This window comes from Neofelis nebulosa, chromosome 9 (genome assembly GCF_028018385.1).
Source record: "Neofelis nebulosa isolate mNeoNeb1 chromosome 9, mNeoNeb1.pri, whole genome shotgun sequence".
NCBI lineage: Eukaryota > Metazoa > Chordata > Mammalia > Carnivora > Felidae > Neofelis > Neofelis nebulosa.
In genome coordinates, this window is record NC_080790.1 from 80,666,784 (window position 1) to 80,684,618 (window position 17,835).

At 36.0% G+C, this 17,835-nt stretch overlaps 1 protein-coding gene across 9 annotated transcripts in view; it reads right to left on the bottom strand.

Moving 5' to 3' along the window:
- Positions 1–17,835, bottom strand: part of AFF3 (ALF transcription elongation factor 3) — a 575,522-nt gene that overhangs the window by 171,586 nt on the left and 386,101 nt on the right. For all 9 annotated transcript variants that reach the window (XM_058684423.1, XM_058684426.1, XM_058684420.1 and 6 more), the window contains 2 exons: positions 16,281–16,317; positions 5,697–5,748 (listed from right to left, as the gene is read on the bottom strand). In XM_058684423.1, the coding sequence (XP_058540406.1) occupies positions 5,697–5,748; positions 16,281–16,317 (89 nt within the window). The remainder of the gene's footprint in view (positions 1–5,696; positions 5,749–16,280; positions 16,318–17,835) is intronic.

The following is a 17,835-nucleotide window of genomic DNA, read 5'->3' on the forward strand; positions in this document are numbered from 1 at the left end:
CATTCAGTTATTGTTTTTTCATATATTTTCCTGATCTCTTTTCTCTGCCCTTTCCTTCTGGGACTCCAAGTACATGTATATTAGACTACCTGATATTGTCCCATAATGCATTGAGGCTCTGTTCATTGCTTTTAAATCTTTGTTCTCATTGTTTTTCATACTGGATAATTCTTATTGGCTATCTAGTGAAATTTTCATTTCAAATATTGTTTTTTTCAGTTGCAGAATTTTCATTTGGTCTTTCTTTATTGCTTCCGTTTCCCTTCTTTCAGTCATTATGAAAATGTTTTTTTCCTTTATGTCCTTGAACATATTATAATAGATGCTTGAAAGTTCTTATCTGAAAATTCCAACATCTAGGTCATCTCAAGGTCTACGACAGACAACATTTTCTCTTGATTATGGATCACATTTTCCTATTTCTTCACATATCCTTTAATTTTTGGTTAATGAACATTGTCATGATATATTATAGAGATTTTAGAGTCTGTTTTCTTCCTTTAAATAACGTAGACTTTTTTTGTTCTCTCAAATTCTTAGCTGATCGCCTGAAACTTGTGGGTACTTAGTGTTACATTTTGTTATAAGACATTTTGGTTTTGTCTTTAGTTTTAGGATTAATCCTTTATTAAGGCATAGCCCCTCTGAGGTTTTGAAAAAAACCTCAAGGTGTTTACCAAGCTCTTATAATTGGATGGGATTCAAATTCCAAATTCTACAGGCAGTAGTTGTAGGCATTAGGCAGCAGTTGAAATCTCTGCTCAGTTTTTCAGCTTTCCAGTTATTGTTTTCCACTGGGCTCACTGGCATCTCCCCCACATATATGCAGTTTAGGGGTCATCCAAGGATTGAGAAGAATTTATAGAAAGAAGTGAAGCTCTATTTTATATGGTTCTTTGCTTTTTGGAACTTCCTCCCTTAAAGCCCATCTACTCTGGCAGCCCTGAACTCCATTTTCTGACACTTCAAGCAAATATGACTGTGGCTTTCTCCTTGAATTCTAGTTGCTCTTTGTGGATTGAAAGAACCCTCAGGGAGAAGCTGTATAAATGCAGATCTCACCCAGTTCAATTCACTCAGTCCAATTTCCTTCTTTCAAGGAACAAATTTCCAACATTATCTGCCTTCTTTTAGTCAGCATATAATAATACCTTCAAATAGTTGAAAAAATATTTTGTCCAGAGTTTATAACAGTTATCCACAGGAGAGGTAATCCAATATAATCTCTTCCATTACTGATATAACTTAAAATTTTAAAATGTTTATTCATTTTTGAGAGAGAGACAGAGACAGAGCATGAGCAGGGGAGGGGCACAGAGGGAGACAGAATCTGAAGCAGGCTCCAGGCTCTGAGCTGTCAACACAGAGCCTGACGCGGGGCTCAAACCCACCAACTGTGAGATCATGATCTGAGCCAAAGTCAAATGCTTAACTAACTGAGCCACCAAGGCGCCCCAATTATTGACATAATTTATTGACATAAATTTCTCTCACAGAAATTTTAACTTATGGTGTGTGTGTGTGTGTTAAGAATAAATTATACCGGGGCGCCTGGGTGGCGCAGTCGGTTAAGCGTCCGACTTCAGCCAGGTCACGATCTCGCGGTCCGTGAGTTCGAGCCCCGCGTCGGGCTCTGGGCTGATGGCTCAGAGCCTGGAGCCTGTTTCCGATTCTGTGTCTCCCTCTCTCTCTGCCCCTCCCCCGTTCATGCTATGTCTCTCTCTGTCCCAAAAATAAATAAAAAACGTTGAAAAAAAAATTAAAAAAAAAAAAAAAAGAATAAATTATACCTTTCATCTTTATGAATACTCATAGGATCATTAAATAATACATCCTGAGGGAATCCTCATGTATTATCCAGACTATTCTGTCCTACCAAGCAATGACTATCTAAAGCTTATGATTAATCTCCTGCTTTTATTCATTCATGTATTAGTTTAAGGTGTACAGCATAATGATTTGACATACCGTTGACCCTTGAAAAATGTGGTTGATGCCCCAACCCACAGGCAGTCAAAAATCCATGTATAACTTTTGACTCCCCCAAAACTTAACTAATAGTGTACTGGTGATTGGAAGCCTTACTGATAGCATAAACGTCAAGTAACACATATATTGTATGTTATATGATTTATATACTGTATTGGTACAATAAAGTAAGCTAGAAAAAAGAAAATGTTATTGGGAAAGTCATAAGGAAGAAAAATTACATTTACAGTACTGTATTTATTGAAAAAAACCCCACATATAAGCAGATCTGTGCATTACAAACCTATGTTGTTCAGGGGTCAACTATATGTATATACTGTGAAATGATTACCACAATGTCTAGTTAACATCCACAACCACACATAGTTATAATTTTTTTTCTTGGTTTGAGAACTTCTAAGAACTATTCTTTTAGCAACTTTCAAATATACAGTAGAGTACTATCAACTATAGTTGTCAAGGTGTACATTGTATCCCCAGGACTTATTTTACAACTGGAAATTTGTAGGTTTTAACCACCTTCCCCTATTTTGCTCATCCCTCACTCCCCTGGTTCCTATCTCTGGCAACCACAAATCTGTTGTTTTTTTTTTTTTTTTTTTTTTTAGGATTCCGCATATATACTGAGATCATATGGCATTTGTCTTTGTCTGACTTATTTCGCTTGGCGTAATGCCTTCAAGGTCCATCCCTGTTGTTGAAAATGGCAGGATTTCCTTCATTTTTTATGGTCAAATAATATTCTATTGTGTGTGTATATGTGTGTGTGTGTATGTACATCACATTTTCTTTATCAGTTCATCCATTAGTGATCACTTGGTTTGTTTCCATGTCTTGGCCATTGTAAATAATGCTGATCTCTTGCTTTAAAAGAGGCTGAGGAGGAAAGATGCTTCTTTAGGAAATGAGCTCCCTGTGGGGACACTCCCAATTAAATGCTATAATTTAAACTCATATAATAGCTTCATTACAGGGTCACTGAATTATACAGACAGATGAATGTATAAGCATTACTGAAGCTGAGTTTGTCCCATTAAACCATGGATGTTAAAGAGGTATCTTTCCCCATGTTTTTGTGTGTACGTTATCTACACTTTTCTTTGCTTTGCTTCTTCACCCCTTCAGCAACAAAGGAACTCATCACTGCTGGTCTGTTTTACTTGGGTTCTTACACCTTACTTAATATCCTGGCATCTATACATTCCCCATTCTCCTGACCTGACTTCTGTATCCTTCTGGTTGTTCTGAGCCTTAATGTTATGGGTTGAACTGCTTTCCCACAAAATTCTCATGTTGAAGTCCTGGACTCCAATACTTCATAGTGTAACCTTATATGGAGACAGGGTCTTTATAGGGGTAATAAAGTAAACACGAAACCATTAGGGTGGGCCCTAATCCAATATAACTGGTATTTTTATAAAAGGAGAAATTTGGATCAGAGACATACACAGAAGGAAGAGTATGTGAAGAAACACAGGGGGAATATGGCCATCTGTAAAACAAAGGCTGGGACAGCAGATCCCTCCTTCACAGAAGAAACCAATCCTACTGACTGATCTTAGACTTCCAGCCTGCAGAACTATGAGACAAAAAATTACTGTTGTTTAAGGAACCCAGTTTGCGGTACTGTGTTATGGCAGCCTTAGCAAAATAAAACTAATGTATTAGTTTTATTATTTTAACAAATAATCTGATCACAGTTTTTCAACTTGATTCTGACTCAAGGCTTTCCTTTGTCTCCTTTGATCTACTCACCTCTCAGTTTGGTAAATGGGCAAAAAAGCAAAATAACTGATCTGTGTCTTAATTTTTTTAACTTAATTCAAATGACTTTCCTGATCCTAGATTTCTTGTATTATAAAATAAGGATATTGCTCCTGCCCTACCCGTCTACCTAAGTAAAACTCAAATAAGGTACTGCACAGAAAATATAAAATGCTACACAAATCTCAGGCATCCTGAGTCATTGCTCTTTGTTCATTATATGTTCTTCCTCTTGCCAAATTATGAGAGAACTAGTTAGGGGGTTCAAGTTCAGAATTTTCCACTTTTTAAAGAAAAACCCTTTCAACCTAAGACTTTATTTTGCTACTTCTAGTTCAAGAGGCAGATGTGAGGTAGATGATGAATGTGGGATGATACTTCAAGTTTTTACCATTCTGGCATCTCCAGAGGGTTTAAAAGAATTCCTCAAACAACATATTTATTTTAATAAGAAACTAACATAAGGAAACCAATTTTTTATAGAGAATAGGCTTTTTAGAAAGCATAAGAGAAGAAGAACTAATAGTACATCAAACTGCATTAATAAAACTAGGATGTGTATTAAATGTGATTTTAAAATTTGTAAAATTAAATGTGGGATGTTAGCAGTTCTTCAACATACTTTATATGTTCCTTTGTTTTTAAAACCATTTTGTTAATGAGAATTTGAAAAATTGTTGTTTCTACAATAATACGCATTTTTATAAAATTATAGAACTTATTCCCAAACAGCTTATAGTCTAGTATATTGATTCTTATCCAGTTTCAAATGTTACTCAAAAGAACCAAAATTTGAAATGATTCTACCCTTTTCAGTTCTCTAGAATGCCTCCAGATGGCATTAAAACCCTTTTCCCATTATATTTTGCAGCACAAAAATTTAAAAATTAGTACTATTTGAACCACTTAAGACTAGTCACATTCATTATATCATCAGAAATCATGACAGTAGAACTATTTAGAATTTTTAGGACAATATTTTAAGAAAGACAAACATGTAATTATATCTTTTGTGAAATATATAGCCCTCTGATACACACCAAAGGATCTTCCTAGAATGAGAAACAGATCTTGGACAAAATAAGACATTCAATAATATTGTATCATGAGGTGTGGTATCTAATGAATAGCATTTTAGATGCTGAGCAATATGAGCACTGGCTCACACATAGATAAATTCACAAAGCTGTCTCATAATAAGAAAACTTATCTTGCCCCTCAGAGTAATAAAAATAAAGATTCTTAAGGAGCCAACCTGTGACTGATTCCTGTGAAGCTAAAGTAATTTGCTAGCTCGTGAATTATTTTATTTAAACTTTGGGATATAAATTTGGTATCAAATTAATCATTAAAAATACACTTGGATTCTTTGAGTACTGAGAGGAAAAAGACAAAAAATAGAGAGTGAGGAACACATGCTTTCTAAGTGCCTTTTCTTATGTTTTTAAAATTGCGTTTGTGAATTCAAAAACATGACAAATTTGAGATTCCAGAGATATTCATCATCGTATTTTTCACACAATTCCAAGGTGAGGTTGGAGATGGCAGGCTTTTAAAAATGACATTGATTGGTACTTCATCGTGTGTATGACAGAATACCTCCCAGAATATGTGAAAAGTCACACAGTTATTTAGGACAGGGCTGAAAATCTCCAACCAAATTCTAAAGGGTTTGTCTCCTTTCTCCCCAATGACACACACCCTGAAATCTAACTACATTTCTATTTTATCAGGAGGAGTATTTACATTTTTAAGATCACTCTTACTGTGCTAAAGCATAAGAAAGACTTCAAAATGTGTCTGCATCCAAAAGCATTGAAAGACATCATCATGAGAAAGAGAACCACAGGCTTCCTTCCATTATTATTATTACTCTTACGTGATATTTGCACTGTTTCATACTACAGACATATTATCTGGATAGAAACAGGAAAGAGACTTACGATGTATTCGATGTGCCATTGTCAGGACTCTCTGGCTCAGCATCACCTTTCTCTTAAAAAGGAAGCAGACAAAAAAATGTCAACATGTGAGTGTTACTGTCTTTAAGATTTAAGAGAGATTAAATATATTTCAATGCTCCTATTAAAAATCTTTCAAAATGTGCAGCAGGAGGCTTTTAAAACATCTTTTTATTGTCTGAGAACTGGATTGTCAAGTAATTTCTTCTATCTATTACAATTGCCCAGGCATGGATCTGTGAGTAGGTACTAGGAGCTGTTTGCAAACAACCAGAGGTTCAGAGTGGAGACCCTGCCAAAAGATGAATATCTTACAGATGGAACCTGTTTCCTTCCATTTCATTTTACAGACAATTTAAGGAAATAAACTTCATTAGCATTCTAACATGCAAGGCATTTTGACCTTTGATCCCTTTTGCTAATACAAGCAGGTCAGGTTCCACAAGAAGGTGGAGGAGAGAACTGTACAGAACACTGATAGATTACAAGATCCCCAAGATGTATACCCACTGAAAGTCCTGGCAGAAGCTTTTGGGGACCCCTGAATTAATGCAGAATAAGGTATAAACCAGAAATCCTTCCAGACCATTTGAAAGTCTAGCTAAAGAAATGTTTCTGTGGTTTGTGGTCATCAAACACTTAATAGGTTTTAATTAAGGGAGTCTGGAACCAGTTCACTTTTAGTAGTTTTAAATGGCAAATTCTTCTAGCAATAGACATAATGTAATTCTTCGATCCTTGGCCATTGAGGGTTTGAACCATGCATCCTTATTTTGTAAGGTGCTTCTTTTTATTTCCTTGAGGCTAGGGGAAGGAAGGGGGAGGGTCATGACTTGCAAGTGTGAGTCGGCTAGAGTTATGATGATTGTGTGGTGCTAACAGTTGAGTAAAGCCTAGAAAAGGTTGTGGGTTGTAAGAAATGGGCTTGATGGCGGCCACTTGCTTTTGCTTTGCCCTTTCAAGTCAGGCCTAGCCATCTTGTAGAACCTCAGGCCAATGGCACTAGATGAGCCTCCCTTGTCAGCAGGTGACATTAGCTTGTGGTCACCTAGTCTCAGGAATGATTACATGATTAACATGATGTAATTATGTTTAACTTATTTTCATGATGAACACATTCCAAAGATATCACCCAAACTGAACTCAAAAGTAAATTTTACAGGGGATCCTGGGTGGCTCAGTCAGCTAGGTGTCTGACTTTGGCTCAAGTCATGATCTCACGGTTCATGAGTTCAAGCCCTGTATTGGGCTCTGTACCGTCAGCACAGAGCCTGCTTTGGATCCTCTGTCCATTCTCTGTCCCGCACCCCACCCCCACCCCCCCAACCCCACCCACCGGTTTTCTCTCTCTCTCAAAATAAACTTAAAAAAAGGAAACTTTACAATTTCTCCTTTTTTTAATAGAAAATTAAAGAGTTGTGAGGGAAAAAAGGCACAGTTACATATATAGTTCACACATCTATCTCAGATATAACTCTGTTAATATGTCTACACAGTGCCAGAAAAACCATGAGGGACAGTCACTTTGTTAAAAAGCCACAAAATTGATTTAGGTGCCTTGATAACAAACACTGATTAGACAAAGCCCCAGTACAAAGGAATCCATTTTGAAATAAAAGTAGAGGCAGCAAATAAACAAACTTGCTTTCAAGCTCATAGTTTGATACTATATTTTTGTCTTCCAGGCCAGTCTGTGGTGTACTTATATAGGAGACATGTAAGTCCTCATCAACTGGTTCTAGTGCTGGAAAATAACCTAATTTAGTTCTTTCCAGGATCATTTTTCCACTAAGTAACCATGCTTCCTGCCAGAATGCCAAAATAAGAGCTGTAACACCTGTATTATGTAAGACAAAACTAAATGCAGGTTTAATTTCTGAAACATATTGATATATTTTCCCCTTTAATTTGGGAAAACTGGTTACTTTCCTGAGTTTATAGCCACTGGTAATAACCCCATGTAAAATCTTAATCAAGAATGTAAAACAGCAGGTTCAGGAGCAGCAGGCAATAGTAAACATTGCTAAACAACTTCTGTCAAAAACCCAGAAAATCAATAATATAAACAGAGACAATTATTTGGATGTTTGAATAAGTATGTTTTACCTTGAGCAACAATGCTGTCAGATAAACTGCAGGCTGATAGGGTACAGGCCTTAGTGCACATGGGATCTGGGGGCTGCAGGAATTGTGGGCTGGATCAGCTCAGGGACAAAGCTGCAGCTGATGATCTCTGCTCTTAGCAGCACTTATGTTGTGGCAACAGGGAAAAACAGAATAGGAAGGATACAATGGGGCCAAACAGGGCATTTATAGATGGTCCTAGAGAGAGTGTTCTCTGACTTTGGTGCTGATAATGAATTAATCTTTCTGGGGGAAAAGTAAGCTCAGAATGGAGAAGACAGGGATTAAAGCTGTGTTTGTCATTCACAAAGAATAAGACATAAAATTCTCAACATCTTGAAATTTTAGGTGATGCAATTTCTGAAGTTAACTTGAAATGTTTAAGTACATAAGCCATTAAGAATCATAGTCTCTTTTTCAGGACCCAAGGGAAAATAATAAATGTATACTAGAAAACTCTTGACAAAAAAATTCTTAGTTGGATGCTCAGATGTTTCCCTGCAGCCACCAAAGAAGACTTTTTGGGGTCACCCTGGTTATTTCAGCTGTTTTCATGATAGATACCACACTGGTCTCTGTATTGATCATTAAGAAACTGGACATAAAAGAATGGCTCAGGAGCAGTGTGGTTATTTTGCATGTGGAAATATAATTACAGAGAGGAAGAGGGCACAAAAAAATGAGCCATAGGATATATATATCTACATACACATGTAAACGCATAGGTATGTATATATGTATATTATATGCATACTTTCAGTTTGATGCTCCATATTTGTCTACTTGAGCCTTCCACAGTACTTAAACATATACTACATGCTTCATATAGGTCTTCTGTCTCATGACCTGTCATGAATACAGAATCCCTGTTACAGTAGTGGAGGAAGAGGAGAAAGGTACACTCACCACTGAGATGAATATACAGTTTGAGGTATGAAACAGCTTGATGGCCCCAATAGGCCACTTAAAAAAAAAATGACAGTAGCTACACTTTTAATCCAATAAATGCACTGAGGACTTAAACGCTGGGCACTCTAGCAAGCATAAAGATAAATAATACCTAATTCATGCTCTTTAAACACAGAACATGACTGCACTCCTGGAGTATGCACTCTCCATCAACAGTGCTACAAGGTGGACTACAGACTGTTGAAAGGGAATAAAAATACACCTGCGTTAAGCTGTATTATGCTGCAGAGGGAAGTTGCTATACTATAACTTTTCTTTTTTTTTTTTTTAAGTTTATTTTATTTATTTTGAGAGAGAGAGAGAAAGCGCGAGCAGGGGAGGGGCAGAGAGAGAGGAGAGAGCAAGAATCCCAAGAATCTCCATGCTGGTAGTGCAGAGTCTGACATGGGGCTCCAACCCAAGAACCATGAGATCAGGACCTGAGCCACCCAGGCACCCCTATGACTTTTCTTTAAAATGAAAGTAATCCATGTTTGCAGTGTTGACTTTGCTAGCTTTTGTTTTTAGTTATGTTAGCCCTTCAACAACTATGCTCAGTGATATACTTGTTTCTAGATGTAATGACTTTAGACTGTGTAACGATTTCTGTTATCAAAGATGAGACTTAAGGTACTTAATATACTACCATCTCTGCTTACAATTCTTACTAGTCTATTATTACTTTTAGTGCCTCTACTGGGTATTTATAACCTTAAGTTTAACCTTCTATTTCTTGATTAATCAACTACTGACAGTATCTTTTCCTGTATACTATGTGAAATGTGGAAATTCATTCATCTATTCTTCCCTCCTGCCTTCCCTCTCTCCACTGTACACAACTCTGCACAGCTATACGTTTCCTTCTACATAGCCAAGATTTAAAATATTTATATTCTGTTCAGTAATTATTAATGAGTCACCCTCATTAATATTAATTTAATTAATAATTTAATTTTTGGAATTGCCTATAGGCCAATTAGAAAAATTACAAACCAATGAATAATAGGATTTATAATATTATAATGATTAAATATTAGTCACTAAAGAACCAAGAAGTAAGACTGGATGTGTACAGAAAGGAATGTCATAAACCCAAATGAAGGCAAGTGTTCCTGGCATTTCAGTCAAATGTATTCCCATTCTTACATTTCATCATGCCACATGTTAATCTGTCTCAAGTAAAGGCTATACTTTTCCTTAAAAAAATGTTCAATAGAGTATGCATTTAATGTACATAAAATGTATATGTATATGAAAGTGTACACATGAAGTTTTAAAAAATTAAAATGAGTTAACTTTGAAAACATCTTCCAGGCCAGGAAGTGGGTATTACCAAGAAATAACCCAGAAACCTTCTATTTCTGCCATCCCCACCAGCTATCTGGAAATGGAATCTTGTGTTAATCATTCCTTTTCTTTTCTTAATAGCTTTTACCATCCATGTATTCATTAGCAAATAAAATATTCTTCAGTTTTGTCTGATTTTAAATTTTATATAAATGGAATCATACTGTATGCATTCTTTTGAGACTTCCTTCTGTCACTCAACATTATGATTTTGAGAGTCAGCCATCATGATGTATTGTGGTGTTGATCATTCTCACTGTGGTGTAGCAACCCCTTATAAGAATATACCATCATTTCCTTACTCGTTTGACTCTTGATGGACATTTAAGTTTTTTTCATTAGAATGATGTCATTACACACATTCATGAACCTCCTTCTTTGTGCATGTGTTAGGAGTTCTGAGACGTGGGGCTTACATATTCTTAACTTTACTGGAGAATCTTAAACTGGTTTCCAAATTAACTTATAGTTAAGATTTAAAAGGTTTTTCTAACATAATAATGTAAAATGTAATTTCATTGTGGTGTTTGCATATCTGAGTACCAATGAGGAGATATATTGTGCTTGCTCTCTGTGACATTCTCTTTAAACCCTTAAAAATTTTTTGTAGTATTCTTTTTTTTAACTCATAGAAGAAAATAACTACTTTCTTGATACAAATCTCCTGTCACATATATACATGCACACACAGAGACTCTCCTTAAATAATTTCTCCCAGTGGGAGTCTTTCTACTCCTTTTCTGGTATCTTTGGATGATTATAAGTTCTCAATATTAATGTACATGAATTTATCAACATTTTCCTTTATTTGATATCTTTTTTATTTTAATAAATATATCATAAAGATGTTCTATATTATCTTTTGAAAGTATAGAATTTTAATATTAACATTTAGGTATTTAAAAAATACCTGGAAAAGTTTTTGTATATGGTGTCATATATTAATTTCATTTTTTATCCCTATAGATAATCAATTATTCTGGTACTATTTATTAAGAAGCCCATTCTTTCTCCATTGGTCTACATTATCAGCTCTGTAATAAATCTAGTTTTCACACATTTGTGGATCTGTTTCTGGGTCTTCTGTTTCATTGATCAATTTGTCTATTACTATCTTCATTACTTAGCTAAAAAATATGTACTTATTTTTAATACTAGTAAGGCCAGGCTCGAACCTTGTTCTTCTTCAGGAGTGTCTGAGCTATTCTTAGCCCTTTGTTATATCACATACATTTGAGAATCAACTTGTCGTTTTCCACATACACAAAAGTGAAGTTATAAATTTGCTGTCTGCTGGATCCTATTGCTACCATTGAGAAGTCAACTGGAAGTCTAATTGTCGTTTTTCTGAAGATATTAAAGGGTATTTTAAGATTTTTTTTATCTTTGTGATTTTCAGTTTAACTATAATGTGTCTAGTGTGGACCTCTTTTTATTTATCCTGTTTAATATTCATTGAGTTCTTTCAATCTGTGTGGTAGTGTCTTTCAATTCTGGAAAATTTTCAGCCGCTTTCTCCTTTAATATTTACTCTGTTCCCTTAGCTCCTTCTGGAATTCTAGTTGAATATACATTAGACCTCTCACTTTATCCCTTATGTTCTTTTCTTTTACTTTTTTTTTTTGGCCGCAGGGGCAAGGGGGAGGACAGAGAAAGTGCAAGAGCTGGGGACAGGGGCAAAGGAAGAGAGAGAATCTTAAGCAGGCTCCACACTCAGTGCAGAGCCTGACATGTGGCTCAACCCCACAACCCTTGGACCATGACTTGAGCCAAAACCAAGTCAGACACTCAACCAACTAAATCACCTGGGTGCCCCTGTCCCTCATGTTTCTTAACTTCCATTTTGTATTTTCCATTTCTCTAGGCTGCATTCTAGATAATTGCTTAAGTCCAATTTTGCAATTCATTACTTTTTTCTTCAGTGATGTCCAATCGTCTGCTGTTAAGCCTAAGGAATTCTTATTTTCTATTTTTATTTTCTCAATTATAGAGGTTCTGATTAGTATGTCTTCAAATCTTCTCTTTCTTTACCACATTTTCAATCTTCTCTTTTATTTATTGAAATTAAAGTAAGCACTCTTGTTTTGTATTTTGGGCTTGGTAATTCCAATCTCTCAAGTCTTTGCAGGTCTAATTCTCTGCCATCTGTTTTTCATTGCTTTTGTTTATAGTCTCTTATTTTCTTGTTTATGAGTTGTTTTGATAGTGAGTTTTTCATTTCTTTTAGAATTCTATTTTTATTCTTCTTCTTCTTTTCCATTTTCTTTCTTTTCTCTTTCTGGTATCCCTATTAGTTGGATTTTGACCTTTCCTCCCTGATTGATCTTCCATGTATCTTACCTTCCTTTTGTATTTCCTTCTGTCTTTTGCTTAATATCCAGAAAAAGAAAATGTTTTCAACCTTACATTCTAGATTCCAGACTTCAGGTATTTATTTTAATTTTTTAAGTTTTATTGGCCATATTTAAATTCTCAAGTGCTCGTTTATTCTCTAATGACTTCTTTTTCATGCCATTCTGTTCCCTTTATATTTAATACAAATAATTTCAATTTTTTTCTGAAGGCTGTAATGATACTTGCAACTTTTTTCTTCTGTTCTTTGAATTAATATATTGATTCCCTTAGGGCCATTCCTTCTCTTTGATGCTCCTTGGTTATATATTCACATTTTTGAATGAAAATGGGTTGGTTAATGAAGGTAAATAGTGTGAATTTCCTGTACTGGTACACCGATCTCTTTTCCTAACACTCCTTTGCCTTGGAGGGAAGGGCTGATTTAGAACTCTTTGTAAGTGGATAGGGTTTGGTGACTCAAAGGCTTTATTTAGGGTTCAAAAGAGAGGCCTCAGGCAAGCTGGGAGCCCTAACCCTACACTCCAACAAAAGTAGGAAGTACTTCAGTCTGAGTATTAGTATTTTTTGTTTCCATCTTCAGCAAACTTGACTCTTCTTTTGCCAACCACACATGTCTATTTTTAAGGTCTGGTGTCATCTCAGAATCTGTTCTGCTTCTCTCTTATTAAAGTTCCAGTCATTAAGTGGAACTTCGGGTCAGCTCTTCATTTTCTTAGTAAATGTAACTATTTTTTTTTGTCTTTTGGATTTTTGGGGGAGAAAAACCAGACTGGATGCTCTGTATAAGAAAACAGTTAGGATGGGGGTTGAGGTAATTGGTAGAAGAATGACCCAGGTCTTCCTATTCATGATCTTCCCTGCCAGGATGATCAAACAGTATAGTCCTTTCTGCTTCTGTTTTCCAGAAACTCAACAGAACGTCTGGTTTGTTGATTGCATCCCCTCGTGTTCTCAGTGCTATTATGGATTTATTTCCATTACTATAGCTTTTGGTTAGTTAAATAGGGATTCTAAAGAAAGGGGAAGAGGTGCTTATGCGTAGTCTTCCTCTTGAACAGGACACTCTCATAACTTTTAAAAAACACAGACATATATCATCTATTTTAATATTTAAGTTTCTCAATGCTTAAAAAGCTTATATTTTATAATATTAAATTAATCAGTACTTCAACAAAATGACTAGAGTATCCATCTTTTAAAAGATTTGGATTAAAAGAATTTCTGTTTAATTCACACACTCTTTCCCTTTAGTATCGACATACATACTTTTGCTAATTTCAAAAAGAAAAAAGCATTGACCTGGGGCGCCTGGGTGGCTCAGTCGGTTAAGCATCTAACTTCGGTTCAGGTTGTGATCTCACTGTTTCATGGATTCAAGCCCCATGTCAGGCTCCGTGCTGATAGTTCAGAGCCTAGACCCTGCTTCAGATACTAGATCTCCCTCTCTCTGTCCCTCTCTCTCTCTCTCTCTGTCTCTCTCAAAAATAAACATTAAAAAAAAAGCTTAAAAAAAAAAGGAAAAAAGCACTGACCTAAAGTGGTGATGCTTAGTCTGTCAATCCACACATACATATTTGTGTTTGGTGTCTCTCAAGTTCAGTTTTTTTTTTCTATTTTCTACCTATTTACTGGAGTCAGAATTCCAGAAATATTCCAAACAATAATGATTCCAAACCAAAAATAAAACACAGCACTGGAACTACTGGTGGCATCAGCTCTCCTAAAGTTTTAAATATGCCATAATCTATAGAAAAAGCTCAGATTTTTAAATAGTGGTATTACCTTTTTATAGATGTACTTGGCTTTTGGGGGATTGGTTGGGAAAAAAAATCTCCCTACCCCAAGAAAAGAGGAAGTCAATCACAAATTTCCCTAGACAACGAAATGCCAGAGAGTATACCACACAAGGCAGGTGTCACTTCACATTTCATACAAGATGGGGTCTGCTTTACATAATCTAAACTGTAGTATAAGCATGAGGATTTATGACATGCCATAAAAATATGCCAGATGCATACAAAGTCAAAGTATATAGTTCTTGGACAAGAATTCAAATCCACTGTGAAATGACAGGGGTCAAGGTAGTGAAATACAGTCTGTTGTCTTTGGGGTAGAGATCCTGGAATACAAATCCTGGCAGTCATTTTTCATTTAGCCATGTGATCCTGGGTTAGTTACTGTCTTCAAAATCTCATTTTCATCATGTGTAAAATGGGGATGGTAACGCCTACCTTATATGGCTATGGTTAGGATTAGGTGAAATAACACATCAAGGCACTGGAACATAGAAGAGACTCAACAGCTATTTCCTTTGTTCTTTATGTCAAAAACTCTAAGCTCCGAGAAAGTACATTCATTCATCGATTATGTTCTCTTTACTCTGAACTGTTTAAGTTCAAATGGAAAGAAACAGTGAGGAAAGTAATGGCAACTCTTCTGTATACTCTAGCATGTTTTTTAGTATGTTCATAAGGCATATGATGCTGATACTGCACATCTCATGAAGGACTTAATCAGGCATTTCTTCTAATTTCTTTTCTTACCAGTGAATTTATAGTCTTCTTCAGATTTCAAGTCCCTTGGCCTTTCGCCACTTCACCAGTGCTTGTGCTCACAGCAAATCCCAAAAGAGGGTGGGATAATTAAGTGATATTGCCTTTGTGTCATTATGCCATCATTCCCCTTCCCTGACCTTTCTCTAACTGTGCATTAAAAGTCCGGGCTTCCTAACACATTTGTCTGGATGTCTTTTCTCCTCAAGCCTTCTGTCTCACAGACGCTCAGTGGGTGAGCCTCAGTTCCAAAGATGCATTTACTAGCTCAGAGTGATTTTCATGTTCAAACATAGCTTTGTAATTGGCAAGGGGTGCTCTTAGCTGACTGGCTGGTTTTGAGACTAACAATGCCCAGTCTTTGTGAGTGTGCTTTCATGACATGGACAAATTTTTTATTAAAAATTTTTTTTAATGTTTTATTTATTTTTGAGAAAAAGAGAGAGAGACAGAGTATGAGTGGGGGAGGGGCAGAAAGAGAGGGAGACACAGACTCCGAAGCAGGCTCCAGGCTCCGAGCTGTCAGCACAGAGCCCGACGTGGGGCTCGAACTTATAGACCGTGAGATCATGACCTGAGCTGAAGTTGGACATTTAACCAACTGAGCCACCTAGGTGCCCCGGGTTATGCATTTTTAATGCTCAAGAAGATACTAACACCAATTACTTCATGCCAAAGAAGAGAACTAAAACACTACTTCATGAAACAATAACATTCTTTCTTTGACGATAAAGCCTGTATGTTTTATTAGGCACTGGTTTCAATAAGAAATTCCTTCTTAGATATTGCAGCCTGCCTATCTCTGGAAGAGGGCATGATATCTTCATGCATTCTAAGGTCATTTATCTTGAGGTCTTCTAATTTGTTCTCTTGGCCCACTCATTTTTTTTCAATTTAGGTAACTCATTAGTTGTCTTTAAAGGTTTTTTTCCCTCCTCATATACCAGAGACCAACCATAATAGAGCATAGTGTTCCTTCTTCCTAGCATTCCTTTGAAATTCACCATTTTATGTTTGGCACCTCCTTCCCTTGAATAAAGATGGAGGAGCACTCAAGATCACCTTGAATCTTATCCATTTGGGCAGTACTTGAACCAATGGTCCTCTTTTCCCTGACTTGATTTTGGTTTTTTGGTGAAATTCCTTCTCAACCTACAGTCTATTGCATGCACCTTCCCTTCCTCACCCACTCCATCTCCCACCCTCCACATATGAAGCTGTAGAAAGAAGTCTTTCTTACTTGGATTATTGTGTCCAGAGGAAACAAGCTGAGAGTCCTAAAAGAACAAGAAATATCAATTAATTTTCTCATTTTGACTTTCAAAATCTAAGTTGAATATGAGGTCTACTACTAGTCACCCAGACCCTAATCTCTAATCATGATCTCTACTGTAATGAGAAACATTTATCTCAATGTCCTGGCTAAGCAGTTCTGGTAAAAACAGTTCACAACCATTTATCTTTTGTGTTGTAGACTTCTGTTTATTGAGGTGAAATTCATGTAACAAAATTAACCACCTTAAGGTGAATAGTTCAGTGGCACATGGTGTGCCACAATTACCTCTATTTGGTTGCAAAATATTTCCATCATTCCTAAATAAAACTCCTTGCCAGTTAGGCAGTATCTCTTCATTCCCCCGGCTCCCCTCAGGCCCTGATAACCACCAATCTGCATCCTAAATTTATCTATTTTGGATATTTTGGGGAGTGGAATCACAAAATATGTGACCTTTGGTGTCTGGCTTCTTTCACTTAGCATAATGTTTTGGCAATTCATCCAATACTTCATTCCTCTTTATGGCCAAATAATATTCCATTCTATGTATATACAACAGTTCATTTAGCCATTCATCCATTAATGGATATTTGGGCTGTTTTCACCTTTTGGCTATTGTGAATAGTGCTATGTACACACATGTGTATGTAGCTGTTTCAGTCCCTGTTTTCAGTCCTTTTGGGTATAGACCTACAAATGGAATTTGTAGGGTCATATGGTAATTCTATATGAAACTTTTTGAGGAGCTACCAAACTGTTTTTCAAAATGACTGAATCATTTTTCATTTTTACCAGCCATGTATGAGGGTTCTGGTTTCTTCACATCCTCACCAACACTTGTCATTTTCTTTTAATTTTTAGAAATTTTATCATAGCAATCTTAGTATGTGTGCTTTGATATATATATTTCCCTAACATTTTCATGTTTTTGTTAGACATCTTATATCTTCTTTGGAGAAATATCTATTTAAGTACTTTGCCCATTTTAAACTGGGTTGTTTGCCTTTTTGTTGTTGAGTTGAAAGAGTTCTTTATATATTCTAGATAATAGACTCTTATCAGACATATGATTTACAAATATTTCCTCCCATTCTGTCAGCTGTCTTTTCACTTTATTGGTAATGTCCTTTAATGCACAGTTTTTTTTTCACTCGTTTCAAAACTCCAACAGTTTAATAACAAATGCTTCCTCACCCTCACCCCATCACATAATGCACAGAAGTTCTTAATTTTAATGAAGTTCAGTTTATTTAATTTTTGTTGTCATTGTTCATGCTTTTGGTGTCATATCTGAGAATCTGCTGCCAAATCCAAAGTCATAAATTTATCTATATGTTTCCTTCCATGAGGTTTATGGTTTTAGTTCATATTACTAGGATTTATTTATTAGGATTTATTATATTGCTGACTTTTAATCTAACCCACTTCCCTTTGATTCTCTACTCTCATCACCTTTCTGCAGATGAGGCCAGCATCCAGACCCCCAGGGACACTCCAATGAACAATTGTTATCAGTCTC